Below are 16922 nucleotides of genomic sequence, written 5' to 3'. Positions count from 1 at the left end.
ATAAGATAACCAAGTATTAACAGACTCCATTGGAAAAATCAAGATTTGAAAACTGTTCTCTGGTTTTGGTTTATGACAGGAGTTCAGTATCGAGGCTGTTCTCCTGCCCTCCGTATCAGTGAAACTCATCTTTGTTTCCTACCTCAAGGACATTTAATTCATTTTCTGGGTATCTTTAGTTGGAATTTCAAGCACTGCACATTAGCCAGAAAACTGATTCACAAGAAATGGGTTAGGAAACGTACCACTGAATTCTACATAATCAGTATTTCTCTTTAAGATAACTTTAATTTGTATCTCAAGAGTAAAATTAATGCGTCCAGACAGACAGCTGTAGGGCCCATGCTGCTGCATAGGGCTTGTCAGCCATATCACCAGGGTAGTACTCCTTATGTTCTCGCTGCAACTAAGCAGAAGGCATGAGTGTTAAAGACAGTATCCATTTGAGAGGCTTGAGCTGAAATTGGGTCACAACACTCACTAATAATCACCGAAGGACACTGCAGGGAGCAGTGAAGAAAAGAAATGGAGCAGCTCAAAAAATACCAAAAAGAAGCAGGCTAGCTATCAGCTCGTCAGTATAACACATCATCAACATTCACCGTATCATCCAAGTGATGGTTTCCAATAGAAACCTGTACAGGCTCCACAAACCAACAAATAAAAGCCGCTTGACCGGAACCACACTGGTTTTGTACTGTTGACAGTTACTCCTGCAAACACACAGAATCCTTTGTACAAGCACAAAGGCTGAGCAATGCATTGCCCCAATGTGCTCAAAGCTACAGATGCGGGGGAGATGGGGGAAGTACGCCAGGAGGAATGTTGCTGCCCTGCAGATTAAGGCAGGAGTGGGATCACCCAGCAGTGGACAGCTGGCAGCAGGCTCCCTCCTGCCTCCTCCCTGGGAGAAGCCTGAACTTCACACCCCGATGCACCCAACAGCTTCCTACAGGCCATTAACATGTACTATACGAGTCGCCAAATAGTAAGGAAAAAGGGAAAGAAATATAAAGGGTAATTAAAAAAAGGAAAGAAAAAAAAAACCAACCATATTAAATCAATGCATTTCCTACAGCTGAATAGAGAGGAGGAGTCTGATAGCATCTCAGAACACTATAAGTAAAGCAGCACGCAGCATGCAGTACTTTGCGTTCTTGTGACATGCTGGGTATTCCCTGGCACCTCTGGGTGCTGGGCCGGCATTCTATTAACATTACAATAACCTGGTTTTTAAATTAAAAAGCACATCAGGTCACATTTGAATGGAAATCAACTATCAGGCTCGTTTAACTCATGGTAGGAGATCAGGGCCCCTGTTCCATTCTGTGCGTTCTGACGTTCGCACATACAGCCAGCTCCAGACCAGATTACCGTGAATCTCTGCAGAGACTTCAGCCAGACACCCCATCAAAAGGCCCCATTACGAGCAACACCCAGCATAATTCACACGCTCCCATTTTGCGCTCCGCAGCTCCGACACCTCTATCTATCTCGGGAAACCCGGCGCCGGTGAACGTCGGCGGATCGCCTCTCGAGCAACGGCAGGCTGCGTCCCCGCGCCAGCCAGCTCGACTTTCTTTTCGGAAAGCATGCTTTATGCGCAACCACGTCTACAGGCAGCCCGGCCCGCGGAGCAGCCCGATCACCAGCGCTGCACGCAGCGCCCCGGCAGGACCCCCGTCCCCGCGGCCTTACCTGCGGCGGGCGGCGCGCGGAGGGGCTCGGCCTGCTGCAGGGTGACGGCCCCGTCCCGCCACACGCGGAGGTGGGCGGCCGCCCCCAGCCTGCCCGCGGGGCTCTCCCGGCGGCGGGCCCGCAGCCAGGCGCAGCACTGGTAGCAGACGGCCCACGCCTGCTCCTCGTTGATGGGCTGGTTGTAGAGCCGGAGGATCTCCTCCAGCGACAGTGCCTCCGGCTGCCCGCCGGCCCCGCCGTCCTCCTCCTCGTCGGCGGCGGCGGAGGAGCGGGAGGCGCCGGGCTGAGTCTCCGCGCCGCGCTCCCCCGGCAGCGCCATGCCCCGCTCCGCAGCCCGGGCTGCCTACGCTGCTCCTCGGCTCAGGCCCGGCCGCTACCGCTCGCGGTGTCGCTGCCGCTGCTTGTGGTGCCGCCGCGCGGTCCCGCCGTGCTCATCCTCCCCGCTCCACCAGTGGCGGCAGGCCGCCGGACAGCCCGGCCCAGGCGGGCGGGCGGGCGGGCAGCGGCCGGCCGGCGGGAGGAGCGGCGCCCGCCGCTGCCGCCGCCGCAGGGGGCACAGCTCATAGCAACGCAATGGCGTCCTCGCCCGCCCCCGCTGCCAGCAGCCGCCGCTCGGCGCCGCAGCGCCCCCTGCCGGCCGGACCCTGCTCGCCGCGTCAGGCACAGACGAACCCGAGCCGTGGGGCCGCGGGATCCGCGCAGCTCCGGCGATAAACCCCCCTCCAACATTCAGCAACCGTGCGATCCTACGGCGCCATTAGTCGGGTTTACAGGGAGCGTCGGCGAACTGAGCGCTGCGTTCAAGCTGAGGAGAGCCGCGGCTCCCTCGCAGTACCCGCAGCCTGAGTCACGCAGCTCCTTGCGCAGAGGGAGCCGGGTCGGCCAACAGCACCGGAGCCGGCGGGGCGGCCCGCGAGCACACAAAGGCCCGAGAGCACCTTTATGTGCGCTGCACACAGCCGGAGCGGTCTGCCACGCGTGAGGGAGCTGACAGGGCTGGGCCTGAGTGGAAGGCCATCAAAGATGACAAAGGGCCTGGAGCAGCTCCTGTGTGAGAAAGGGCCGAGTAACCTGGGCCCATTCAGCCTGGGGGAACAATGAGGGGATTTGTTCAATGTTTATGAATATCTAAAGAGAGATGGGTGGCAAATGGATGAGGCCGGGCTCTTATCTGTGGTGTGTAGCGATAAGACAAGGAATAGTGGCCTACAACTTGAACATAGGAAATTCTGTATTAACGTGCAGAAGAACTTCTTCAAGGGTGGCAGAGCACGGGAACAGGTTGCCCAGAGAGGCTGTGGAGCCTCCTTCTATGGAGATAGTCAAGGCTCATCTGTACATCTGTAATTTTACCCAGCTACAGTTTTACCAAAGTGTATAACCAAGATGTTATAATTGCAATATAATCAAAAGAGTAAGGCAAAGCTGTATAACCAAGATGTTATAATTGCAATATAATCAAAAGAGTAAGGCAAAGCTGTATAACCAAGATGTTATAATTGCAATATAATCAAAAGAGTAAGGCAAACAAGGATCACAAAAGAGAATAAGTAGAAGAGCTTACCCTTGGGTTGAGCTCACTAGAAGATATCAAAGAGGAGGATCTCCAGAAGAGATCCTTCCCCTCTGGTAGCCAGCTCTTAAATAGGTCCAGGAGGGGTGGAGCCTGGCTCCACCCCTTCCGGTAGCACAGGTGAATTGCCTTCACCTGTGCTCCTCTGGCTGACTCATGGCTCACCTCAGGTGATCAATCAGAGGTTCAGGCCGTGACTCAGCAGTTCCCATACACAAAGGCATTAAACATTCCCCCTCCGTATCCCCTTCCTAAGAGATATGAGGCTGGTAACTTACACAACAGTATTTTGCAGTGCCCCCAATCTGTACAAACAGAGTAGTGCACAGCGGGCAGGCAAGATACAGCCTCGTCCCAAGGAGCCACACACTAGTCCCTATTTTGCTTTTAACTGTACTGAACATACTTTTTGCCCTCTTTTATTTTTACACATGCATATAAGGGATACCACTGTAACTGAAACACAACCAGTATCGAAGCAAGATATTGCGTTAGTCCTATCCCGCATCCAATGCAACCCAGCCTTTCAACATGTACTAGATACAATGAAATCAAGGGAGAAATTGTATTTATTTGCCTGTTACACATCTTGACATTGTTATTTAGTGGTCCACAGGTGCAGTGTGTGTTGCAAGCTTCTCAAGCATTAATCATGACTTTTTAGTTCAGCATTGAGTTCTCTGCCAAGCAGGAAAAAAGAAGGTGGACACAAGAAATCAAAGGCAAGAAGTAGCTTCTACAGAAGCAGCTGACCTGTTTCAATTTAGCCTCAAAAAGCAATAGCTAGAGTTCCCACGGTAAAAAGAATGAAAGGGAGGGCCCAGTTGCCATTTCTCAAAGCATAAAGGCTAGAAGATAACCATAAAAATCACCCATGTGTTTAAGACCATCAATACCACAGACAGATAATTAAGTATGGATGGGAGTATGAAAATCTGACAAAAATCAGGACTAGTTATTAACCAAAATAACTTCTAACTCAAAAGCCTACTAAGTTTGACTGTCAAAAACCATAGAGTTGTTTAGAGAACAACCTCTACAGGTTTGGGTTTTGTCCTTCCAGTCATCTACTACCTTGTCAGGAAAAAGGGATGAGGCCAGACAGACATTAATCAAACCCAGCACAGCTATTAAGGTGTCCAGGCATCCAAGTCTGGTTTTTAAACAAAAAGCCATCATAATTTGTTGCATTCACAGAGTAACAGCATTACCTATATCTGACTGACCTTAGAAACTATCACTAACCTCAAAAGAAGGAGAAATAAATTTCCATTATGGAAAAGAAGCATAAATGAACTTCAGTAAGTCCGGCTCCCACTCATTCATAAAGAATACCCTGGACACCACTGACACAGAGATAAAACAGACTGTTTTCTAAATTAGTTCTCACATTAATTCAGAACTGTGAAAGAGAAACCAATATTGTTCATATGCACTTTAATAACTTGACCAACATTCCTGTAAGTATTAAAAGTAGCTTTTATTAAAATAGAAGTTCTTTGTATAAATATAATCATTACTGTGTACACAATTCATTTTGCTACAAACACACCGCCATATTCAAAATCAGTGGCATTATATAAAGCACAATATTTGTTCAGCTGCATAATTTCATATGCAAGTACCTTATTTTGCACATCTGGAGAGGTATGAATTATTTTGCTTTTCAGAGGACAGAGCGATATTTACAAGCAAACATGATCCAAACAGCACATGCAGATTCAGGGTAAGCAAACACACGTACACGAACAGCAAGTCGCACCTGGTCACCCCTACAACAGATTATTTCTTCACAAAAAGGAGACCTGCGACAGAAAACAAGAACAACAAATATCACCAAGCTGTTCTTTAAGTTTTCAGTTACACAATTATTTGAAACTTGCTTGACAACTATCTAGGAGCATCCAAATAAGGCTAAACCAAATAAGAAATACTGTTTTGTAGTGGAATGGCTGTTGTGTTGAGAAGAACAAGATTACATTGGCTACTTTTAACAATGGCAAAAAAATTAAGATAACTGTATTTCAGGGAAAAAATATTTTCCCTGAATTTCCCCTCGTATTTTAATTTAATCCATTAGAAGTCTATCACCACTGAACTTGCCCAACTCAACACGAAAGCTGTACGCTGTGACCCATTCATTATGTATGCCACACACTCCTATCAGTTCTAACTTCAGGAAATTGGTTTTCTTTAATACTTCACTACCAAAAAAAGCCACAATTCATATTTAAGCATTACTACTTGGTATTTGTACATACTCAGTCTTACCGAAGACATGTGGCAAATGCTCTCCTGGCATTTCTGTATACAAAATGGATTGGAAACCCCTTAAATGTGTGACCATCAGGTACTGCTCTTCTTACAGCATCCTGAAACTCCTCATTTCCTGCAGAAATACCTGTTGCACGTTCAAGCTCATAGGCTGCTAATGCCGGTGACAGTAGATAGGATAGATGGTCATCCCAAACAGTAGAAAGGCCAAGATCCTGTGAAGCAAATTACAGCATGATGACAACCATGCAGAGAAAAAAATATGAGGATATTATTAAGTTTGGATACTGTATAGATTCAGAAAAATCTATGAACAATCTTTGACTCGTAATTCATGGAAGTGAACCTGTGAAGCAGTAAGATACACATACTGATACACACACCAAACCAGAAGGATCAAGAATCAAACACTAAAAACAAAATACCAAACATTTACCAAGAAATTAAGTCAGACTAGATTAAAACAAGTCTAGCAGAGCTGAAACTGGATGTTTTGGCTACAATATCTTTGAAAGAAGTGCTAGCTCATAAAGAAACAGCAGAAATATGGAAAGGATCAACTAAGATTCACTTCATGTTTTTCTAATGTCTCTTGGAAGTTCACTTCAAAAAACAATGGAAGAGTTCCCAAAAGAATGAATGCACACGCACACACACGCACTTTCCTTCTCCCATTCCACAAGTGCAAACAAGTAGAAAAATCTACCACTTCCATAGTTGATGAGATTCATACTCTGAGAATTATTTGCCACACTAAGTTTGAGCTTCAGGTAGTAAGAGAACAATTAAAAAAAGATAGTAAGGGAAGGGTGGGTGGGGAGGGAGGCGGTTAAGGGAGTAAGAGTGAGAGAGGAGAGAAATCCTGACTAAGAAACTAACTTCCAGAAATACCTGCTGATTTTCTAAAGCATTCAGAGTACAACTGTGACAGCTGATATCCTCCTTCTAATGAGAAACAAATAAGATTGTGATGGATACACTCAGCTCACTGACAAACAGACTTTACCTTCTTAGTTCTTTCATAGAGCACATATAAATAGCCTGTAGATGCCTGTAAGCTAAAAATCATGCTTCTCAAAACAGAGCCAAAGGCAGGGTGGGAGGAATAAGACCACGAGACTGCAGAACTGCTACTGCAAATACTAAGTGTGACAGCTAAACTAGCTCTGTACAGTCATCAAGTGTTTTTTTTCAGTTGCTTCAATTTTAAACACAACAGATTTCTGCAAAAGCTGATAGAGAACACATTGCAAAGATCTAAGTATTTTCATTACAAGCAGCTGTTCAAAACAAGTACACAGTAAAAAACGTGATCTGTTCAGGTAATAAAGGCACAATGACAGTTTTTAAAGATTACCTTCCTGTGTTCTGAGACAAGTATTCTCAGTTGCAATTCTAAATCGTTGCTCGTCACTGCTGCATCTATCGCAGAAGCACACAAAGGAGGAAAAGGGGGAACTGAAGATGCGGTTCCAGGAGAACAAACTGATTTTATTGCTTCTGCACTCATGGGCTTCCATTTAGACTCATCGTATAAGTCAAACACACAGACCTCCACTGCATCAGAGGGCTGACAGTTTCCATAGAACTTCTGATGATTGAAGACACAACCTATCGTGCGATAAGGATACAATGGCTTGGGCTGTTCGACTATTGGAGGGTCATCAGGGTTGATAGGTCTGTGAATGTACCTGATTAAAAACATCCAAGTTTTTATTAATAATCTCTGTATTTTAAGTCAGGCTAAAAATATTTCAGTAGGACAGAAGTCATTTCTCCTTTTAAAAACATAACCCAGATTTGTTGTTATCATCCTCCCCCCCACCCAGATAGCATTCTTGATTTACAGGAAAGTAATTATACACATTTTGGAGGCACAGCACACAACCACTTTTCTTCTTTAAATCTAGAAAAGTAAACTAATTAATTGAGCAGATGCTCAACAGCAAAAAAGTTCCTATATGGCTTAAAACCACAGAAAAGTATATTATGAACTAGTTCACTCACACTCAACCAGTTATTCTCCAAGCAGCAGAAGTACACAGAGCAAAGATTCACAGACAAAAGCCTCCTAGATACTTAATAGATGAGAGGACAGGGAGATAAGTATCACAGAGTAACAACACAAAACCAACAGGAACACACAAACACACAGAAATAAAAACCACACCAGAAGAACTATACAAATCTCAAACCACATTGTTTAGTTTTCTTATTTTCTTTTTACTCACCTATGTCCTGTTAAGCTTTCCCAAAAAGTAATTGTTCCATCGGTTCCACAAGTCATTACCCACGTGTGGGGGACTCCTTTTGCTTTTGTTCCTACGCACACAAAGGCTTCCAATCCATAGCCAAGAAGAAGACTGCACAGAAGGTTAGCATGATCTTCACAGTCACCCTAGATAGTAAGCGTCTGTAAGTTCATTTAACTATCAGGCATAGCTAAAAACATTAGGAAAAAAAATAGTATTTCTCCAGTTATTGTCTAGCAAGTCATGTTTCCCTCCTGTTTACCTAAAGCATACATCAGAAGTCAGGACTTTAAGGTTTACGAACTTAAGAATCTTGGAGTCCATTTTTTATATGCACTATATCAAAGAATATCAGGCCTCTACAACTTTCAACACTGTAAAAAGAGTACAGCAGAAAAATAAGATCTATGCACATACTACAAAAAGCAAGCCCAAACCAGGACCTATCCATCTAGGAAGACCAAACTAATGCCCTAATTAAACTTACAAGGGTATGGCAGTCAGATACCTGAGGCAGTGTCAGATGTTCTAAGTTAGGAAACTTAGCCACTAAATGAAATACAGAACTTCTGTAATTTTACTACCTTAAATGTACTGCCAATGTTCAGAAAAATACTGTAATGCTATAATGGCATGATAATAGCAGAGTAGCAAAGCCTCTGTCTACAGCGAATGAGAACGAGCCCAAATGCAGCAGCCACAGATGCAGAAAGAGCAGCTGCTTACCTTTGGAAGGCGTCAGAAAGGAAGGGATCTCCAGCAAGAGATACCCTCACCTCCAACCCTTAAATGAGGTCTAGGAAAGACCCTGGCTCCATCCCTTCCAGTCACTCAGGGGCACTGCATGCACCTGAGCTCCCCTGGGTTGGCCATGACTTCCAACCTGGTGTTCAATCACTGGTCCAGACCATGACTTAGCATCTCCACTACAAACATAAAACAGGATCTCTCAAGAATTTCGCTACTAAGCTATTAAACAGCTGAAAGTCATGTCTCACTGCATTTCCTGTCAACGAGAATGAAGTTTTCCTCACATTAGGAGATTAGTAGCAATAAATTGATGATGTCTAATTTTTCCTCTTACATTCCTTACAAAATGTTAGCTGTAAAAGAAAAAATTCCACATGCAACAAAGCCTCCCTAATACAAATCACAACATTCATTAGATAAATAGCATAATCTTCTAATATAATCTACAAAGGAAGTATCAAGGTAAGTACATTTCAACAAGTTTAGGTGTTGCAGAGCAGTGTTTACACAGAGTCCAAGATATATCAGCTTTTCATGCTGCCTTGCCAGCAAGGAGCTCTGGGGCACAAAGAGCTGAGAGGACAGAAACAGGACAGCTGACCCAGACTGCCTCCAAAGGGATGTCCCACGCCACATGGCACAGTGTTCAGCAATAAAAGCTGGGGTGAAGAAAGAGGAAAAGAGAATGTTTGTGGTGATGGTTTTTTTTTTTCCCTTAAGAAACCATTACACATGATGAGACCAGCTTTCCTGAGGTTGCTGAACATGTGTGTGCTGAGGGAAAGTAGTAAACAAACTCCTTGCCCTGCTCTGCTTGCATGTGCACCTCCACTTTCAATTATAAACACATTACTGGGATTTTGAGTATCTCAGTGATGATAAAAAGCACCAATTACTCCAAAGAAGCATTTAAGGGGATCAGTATTACTTTAATGAACTCAACATAAAAATACTAATCCAGAATGAGCGTGATTTGTTTCACTTATCATAGTCATATGATACAAACCTTGGACTAAGTGGAAACTTTTTGTGAAAACCCTATCTTGCATAAACTGAATGCAATATATTTTAGCACCATCTACAAAATAATTTTTTTCCAAAAAAGCTCTTCCTCAACCAGTACAGAATTAAGCACCGATTCACTAAACAGCCACATACAATCTTAGAGAAGCAAGTGAAGCAACTTCATTGTCCAATGGATGCATTGAAAAGTGGATTCCAATAAGAGCACTAGAGAAAGTAAGCTGGCTCCACAGAATCACCAAGGCTGGAGAAGACCTACAAGATCATCCAGTCCAACCATCCACCTATCACCAATAGCTCTCACTAAACCATGCCCCTCAACACAATGTCCAAAAGCCCTCGTCTAATATTTAACATCCATCTCTATTTTGAAAGATCTTTAAAAAGCTATTTGCATCTAAGCATTCTCTGAAATGCATTTAGTCCACCTTTTGCAACCTGTTTTAAATTACTAACTTCATGCCAATTATAAAGGTGTCATGCAAACACTGTTTTTACATACCTTGTTTCTACATATGAACGCAAGAAGTGTGCACCACTGTTCTTGTTTGCCACCACCTCCTCCAATGACAGGAGCTCTTTCATAACCCAGGACACTGACAAATCGTGCTGCCTGTCTAGGTGTGTCCAGCAACCGGCCCGCTCGAAGTGGTCTGATATATGAACATACTGGACGGTTTACTCCATTTTCATCCTGAACATGGGGGGAAAAAAAAAAGAAAAAAATAGTACTGTTAAAACTTCCTGGAGCAATCCATAGGTACTGTTAGACCTTGGTGAAGCCTTCATTCTGGCTGTGCCAGGTGTGTTCAGCAGCAAGATGAACCCTCCACACCCTTACATGGAAGTTAACACTACTCCTGAACACAGCTGGTGCAGCCAGAAGACCTTACTTCCCTGAAGACAAACAGTAGGTGTGGATTGCTTCTGGAAGTTATTTTATCATCTACACCAGGAAAATTGCTACTCTACAAGTTAAATTCACATATTAACATGATAAACACAAAATACCTTACCATTCCTACTACTGAGGGGCAGTCACCAAGGAACAACTGATGCACAGTAAATTACTAGCTAATTATTTGTTCATGTCTGTAGCTACCACGCAACATTCACCAGCCAGATTACTTTCTTGACCAGAGAGTGCTCAAATATTGTGTGGACCTGCTCCGATACATCTCAACTATTTATTATTGTATAAAACTTGTTTGCAATAGTTTATATAGATCACTTAAGCATTTGCCTTTCAGAGTTATTCAAGGAAAAGACTAAAATGGCTTTGCTACCTCCTACGCCAGGGGTGCTTAGAGCAGCCCTTCTTTATGAATCATGCTCTTCAGCTTCAGTATACATAGTTCAACTCTTGAAAACTTCATTTTCAGCATGCTATGTCACATGCAGCCCTGACTGGAATGTAACCACATCATAAACCTATACAGAATCTACATACACAAACTTCAAAAATTTATTTAACATTAAAAAAATATCTTGAAGAACAGATTAGTGTATCTGTAAAATGTACAAACCTGTGCAAAAATCTTTACCAGCCTTGAGTTGTGTGTAGGCCTAATTTGCAGGTATTCTCTCCACCACTGTTTAGCATACACAAGAAATAAACGTTCTTTTTCTGCTACCTTCTGACGTTCCAAAGCGAACTACAGGTAAAAAAAATAAACATAACCATTCACATATATACTAATTCCAAACAAGAACAAAAAAAAGTAATCAATATACATGTGTATAATCAATGAATATTAAGATGTTATAATTACAAAATAAACAAGAGAGTTTGGTAAAGCAGATTATGATAACAAAGAGAGAACAGATAGAAAGCTTACCCCTATCCTGGACTCACTTACAAAACTCCAGCAGAGCAGATCTCCAGAAGAGATCCTTCCTTACTAGCAGTCAGCTCTTAAATAGGTCTAAGAGAGGTAGAGCTGGGCTCCATCCCTTCGGCAGCACAGCTGAATTGCCTTCACCTGTGCTCCCATGGCTGACTCACTGCTCAGCTCAGGTGATCAATCAGAGGTTCAGGCCATGACTCAGCAGTTCCCATACATACACAGTAGCACATGATCGTTGCATATGTAAAATGAAGTTTAATATGACAGCATGCAACCAATGCTAAAGAATAGTATTTTTAAATGAAAAGCTAATGAATGTAAAGCTCAATTTACATTTCTTGTTTGTAGGCTCATATATCAAGCTTGACTGAAGTATTGTTCATCTTCAGTGAGGCATGTCTGTACAGAAAGATTACTCAGCTTGCAAAGCATGGAATAATATCTGTAAGCACCTTTGGGCCACCACTTACTGGCTTTTCAAGCAGAATAGCTGACCACTGAAATTATTTTTTCAGGTGGGAAAAGAGAGCAAGGAAATATATACAATACACTTAGCATCCTTCAGATAGTACCTTACTTATTGCACCTCTTAAAATTTTGATATAGGTAAGCAATAAAAATAAACGTAGTAAAATTCCAAGTGAAGTAATAATCAACGTAAACAAAGTAGTTAAAAACAAGATAACTGCATTTAAACCGAGTGGGGAAAAAAACACATTCAAAAAACCACAGCTCCTTACATCTACATAAGTAATTGCATAGTGAGCATTTCCCCTGCTGATAAAAGAATAGGTCACCCCCTCACCCCCAGAATATGACTTACCTGAGTGTTTGTTATTTCTGGAGACAGTGTCTTACTAAGCGGTGGATACATTTCAAGTCTGATGTTCAAAACACCAACAGAAACCTTAGATTCTGTACCTTTGAACAAAAATACATTCCTATCAGTCCTTTCAAATTCATTTTACTCAGAACTCCAGCAGGGAAGGGACAAACAGCAGTTTTAATCATACAATCACAAAAAAAAACAAAACAAAACCTAAACTTCTCTAAGTATGTACAACGTAAAGATCTTCACTTAAATTTTCAACTCAAGAATGAGTGAAAAGATAACCTGGCTAAAGAAGCTGGTAACTGGATCTGAGCTCTAAAGTCTCTTTTCAGGCAATATCAGAACGTACAAGATTAATGCTGTTCTATACATGCTAGAATAGGCACCTACAAATAGATTAGAAGAGCCACAGTGTGAAAGTGTCCATTCTTACTGACTGTACAACTCACTGCTCAAATTAATGTCGTCAGAGCAGAGTGGAACTCATTTTACCCAACACAGCTTATTAGGAAGACCTGAGATGCCATACAAACAATCATTTTATATATATATATATATATTTTAAAGTAATCTAATGTTGTTGCATAATGCTCAGCCATTTTGAACTCCACAAACAGCAAGAATAAATTACAACAGTGATATGGAGTGATAAACAATCCGAGTAGAAACACCACATAGTAGCTTGTTTATTTGAGATAGCAGCATGCTTTTTCATGTTCTTGATGAATTTTGTACAGTGGCTACAATTTAGAAAAGGAGAAAAAGCACCTGAATATCTAAATTTATACTTTATTACTCTGGAAAAAAAAAAGTTAACAATAAATAAATTAGAACATTAGATGAGAACTCCTCCCATCACCCATGTAAGCATTAAACAAGTTATTACAAATAAACACCTCTGTACCTAAGAGTCTATACAAAGTCATATTGCTTTGTAAGGTTTTGCCAACAATCAGCACTGTTAGAATAAAATGATGCCAACATAGTAGTAAATAAACATACTACATTCACGTTCACTGAAAAATAAAAGCATGCAATAATGATGGAAACGAATAACAATTTAAATAGTACATTTGATCTTAAAAATATTTTGAAGATACAGTTGGAATCAGCAAGGGCCTGCTAGCATATCTAGCAGGTAGAGACTGTGACAATGCACGCTCAAATGATTCAACTATGATTTGACAGAACACTGGGGTAAGAACTCAAGATACACCATGATAGTGCTAGATCTAGACTTAAAGTCGTATTACCCCAAATACTTAGGATGGAACAGTTGAAAAGGGTGGCAGTGACAAATGACAGCAAAAGATACAGAGGTGTATCAACAGTTCAGCACCTGAACAAAGCCACTCAACCCTTCTATAAGAAAACATGCTTCCAGCTACTGGAACGCATGGCAGCACAGCAGAGATCACTTTCTCCAACAACTGCTACAGAGCACAAGCTAGATTTTACACTTGAGAGCATTGACATGCTATTTTTCCTGGAGATGCACGTGTTGATTTATGTTTGTTTTGACAGTCTACCCACATGCTGGAGTTAACAGAGACTCCCAGATACAGGGAGCATTATTGCACGTGATCTGGACACATATTCTTAACAATTTGATAAGACAAAAATCAGACCATCACTCTCACTCTCTTACATAAACTCCTCTTAAGGATACCTTAAAGTAATTCATGAGTTGAACTGAAATCAAACCAAATCATAAATACTACTCTAAGCTTATAGGCAAACTTAATACACAATATTTTAATTCATCATTAAACGCTTATTATTTATTCTTACCTACACCCAGGAGTTCAACAGCAACATTTGTGATGCCATTCTCTGCAGCTAAGACAGATCGCCACTCCAAGAAATAGGATGCTACCAGCGTTGTCTCACCATACGTGTCAGTTCTGATCAGAACCATATGCACGGGATCACATACAGATAACATAGTGGTTGCATCCACCATTTTACTCCCATCACCTGCCATAATTAAACCAACATTAAACAGCCAAGTTTAGCATCCAAGTCCTCCTGAAAATAACACTATTTTTAAAGTATGACAACATAAAAATAACTGCATATATTCTCTTGAAAACATGGAATGCTTCAGGTCTATTTACTGTACACCAGTATTGATTCCAGAATTCTTCCTGTAACATTCATCTGCCACCACATTTCCCAGCCACCAACAGCAGAAAGGTAATACAGGTGTTCAATGACTGACTATTCCACAGGTATCTGCCAGCTCATAGCAAACTGAGCTCAAAGTAAAGTTTTTCCTTCTTTGCATGGTGGCAAATTCCTATCTACCTTCACAAAAACCTTCAAGGTTTGAAGGGACCTCTGGAGGTCAGCTGGCCCAACCCCCTGCTCGACAAGGGACACCCAGAGCAGAGTGCCCAGGACTATGCCAGTTACTTCAGAGTGGAAAAGACTAGGTAAGAACAGAGAAGGATCTAGAAGTGAAACCTAATACAGTCATCAATTTCCTACAAAAATATAGTAATAAATAGGAAAGAAACATGCTAAATAATGTCAGACCTATTTTGGAATAACAATAAAGTCAAAAGCAAATCCCATGAAACAACACAAAAGAAACAACATAGCATCAGCTTTAAATTCATGATGTTCCTTACCTAGGCTCTCCTTGTGAACTTCAAGCAAAAAACCATCATGGAAATCTGGCTCACAAGCACAGGGAACAGGTTTAGAACGGAAACGCTGATTTCGGAAATGTAGACACAGAGTAAAAGTAGAACAGATTTGGCCAGGCAGAGGATCTGGTTCCTGAAGATGTTCCAGAAAAGCTTTTCCACCCAGAACCTGAAGGTAAAGATACCTTCGTGTTGGGTCAATGTTAGCTGTAAAGCGTAGCAACAAAAATGAAGACACTACAAACAGATCCCAGGAAGCATGTTAAACATCAGCTGACTAACAGGAGAACAGAAATAAAAAGATATAATAAAGGTTTTGAAAATATATCCCTAGGAGAAAGTGATTTTAAAATATACAGAAGCTGTCTTAATGTAAAACAAATGAAACATTAATATCACATAAAGCTTGAATTTGGATCAGTCACACAAACTTACATCCTTTAGATAAGCAGGGTAGACATCTTTTTCTCCCCTTTGGAGGCTTTAAATGAATCCAGTTCATATTGGATTATTAATCCCAAACTCAATAATCCTACATTTGACATTTCTATTGAAACTACAATCCAGAAATATAAAAACAAACAAGCAACATACTTTTTTTCAAAACTGGTGGTTCTCTATCAACAAAATGTGTTGATGGTTTTGGAGATGAAGTCCTCTCCTTTCCATTCACATCCTGGAATCACAATAAAGAATTTTTAAGGTGTTAAGTGAGGCAACAGCACTTTTCCCACAGTCTTATAAAATTTAATGCATTCTTCTTTCCAATCAAATGTTATTCCTCTCGTACACCCGCTGCTAATACGTGAGACTTAACAAAAACTGAGTAAACACTGACAGTGTAGTGTTACCGCTACACCAAATATAGCATACACAGTTTGGTCCTAAAACAACACAAGTTGCTAAAGCCTTTTTGAACCACTAGAAATAGGACCTTCCTTTACATAAAGGAGGTCTACAAGAGAATGGGAGAAGTACACTTTGTCAGAGAGCGTAGAGCTAGGACAAGGGGCAATGGCTTTGAACTAAAATATGATGGATTTAGATGAGACAGAAGGAAGAATTCTTTTCAGAGAGCGGTGAGGTGCTGGCACAGCTGCCCAGAGAAGCTGTGGTGCCCCATCCCTGCAGGTGCTCAAGGCCAGATTGGATGGGGCCCTGAGCAGCTGAGCTGCTGGGGGGCAGCCCTGCCATGGCATGGGATTGGTCCCCTTCAATGTAAGCCATTCTGTGATTCTATGCTTTCAGCGTGTTAGAGCTTGGACAAGACACCACATCAGGAAGAGGAATAAGCAAAGTATTTTCACTCTTGGAAAAGTTCTCACATTGACAAATTTAAGTTCTTTCATAACGTCATCGATGATTCCTCGTTGTCTCAAGGCTTTTATCATATCTTCCATGGATAGCTGCTGATGCTCAGGTGCCAGCTCCTCACGTACCGTCTCCGCCAGAACTTCTCGGATCCTGCCATGGACATCCATCTGAAAGAGAACTCCTTACATGCTACACATAGAAGCTCCTGACAGCAGTTGCAACTAAGGAAGCATTCTGTAGGTCTGCCAGTACTTTCTGCACATAGTGCCCACGAATCCTTGGATTAACTAAGAACCGGCCGAGGAAGTCACACCGCCTCCCCAACGCAGCTCTACCAATTAAAAGCGTTATGAGCACGATGAACCTGAACGCATTAAACCCCTTCCTCACAAACACCTGCAAATGCACGCGCTTCCGTTTGACTTCTGAGCGAGACAAAGAAATAAAAACTTCGAATGACAGCTCCTTAGTTCTCTAAGGCACAGCAGCAGGCAATGCCCGCTTCCTCCCCCTCTCAGCGCCACAGTAACAAGGAGGCAAAATGCCGGCCGGGACAGCTCACCTTTTGCAGCTGCTGCTGGATGAGCCGCTTCAGCTCCGAACCCTTCCCGGGCGGCAGCGCCATGGCGGCGGGCGGCAGCGGGGCCGCGCGCGGAGCTCCGCCCCAACGGCCGCGACGCGAGGAGGGCGGGGCGGGGCGGGGCGGGA

The 16922-nt window shown here is 42.5% G+C and overlaps 2 protein-coding genes across 4 annotated transcripts in view; both read right to left on the bottom strand.

Annotated features, from left to right (window-relative positions):
• The window catches only part of SPIRE1 (spire type actin nucleation factor 1), a 124593-nt gene extending 122576 nt beyond the window's left edge, over nucleotides 1–2017 (bottom strand). Inside the window, exon 1 of one of the 3 annotated variants that reach the window (XM_042869534.1) lies at nucleotides 1699–2017. In XM_042869534.1, the coding sequence (XP_042725468.1) occupies nucleotides 1699–2017 (319 nt within the window). The remainder of the gene's footprint in view (nucleotides 1–1698) is intronic. The other 2 variants (XM_042869533.1, XM_042869532.1) reach the window with 2 other exon arrangements.
• Nucleotides 2018–4732: 2715 nt separating this feature from the next.
• CEP76 (centrosomal protein 76) lies at nucleotides 4733–16853 on the bottom strand. Its single transcript, XM_042870025.1, has 12 exons — nucleotides 16777–16853; nucleotides 16226–16381; nucleotides 15495–15576; nucleotides 14883–15107; nucleotides 14041–14226; nucleotides 12241–12338; nucleotides 11097–11225; nucleotides 10073–10264; nucleotides 7777–7943; nucleotides 6903–7236; nucleotides 5543–5760; nucleotides 4733–5076 (listed from the first exon to the last, which is right to left on the bottom strand). The coding sequence occupies exons 1-12, from the start codon at nucleotides 16837–16839 to the stop codon at nucleotides 4938–4940; spliced, it is 1989 nt and encodes a 662-aa protein (XP_042725959.1). The 5' UTR covers nucleotides 16840–16853; the 3' UTR covers nucleotides 4733–4937.
• Nucleotides 16854–16922: the final 69 nt, after the last annotated feature.

The sequence above is a fragment of the Lagopus leucura genome, unplaced genomic scaffold (genome assembly GCF_019238085.1).
Source record: "Lagopus leucura isolate 7727_CA_CO unplaced genomic scaffold, USGS_WTPT01 Super-Scaffold_100002, whole genome shotgun sequence".
NCBI classification, from domain to species: Eukaryota; Metazoa; Chordata; class Aves; order Galliformes; family Phasianidae; genus Lagopus; species Lagopus leucura.
This window is presented reverse-complemented; position numbering and strand designations above follow the sequence as displayed.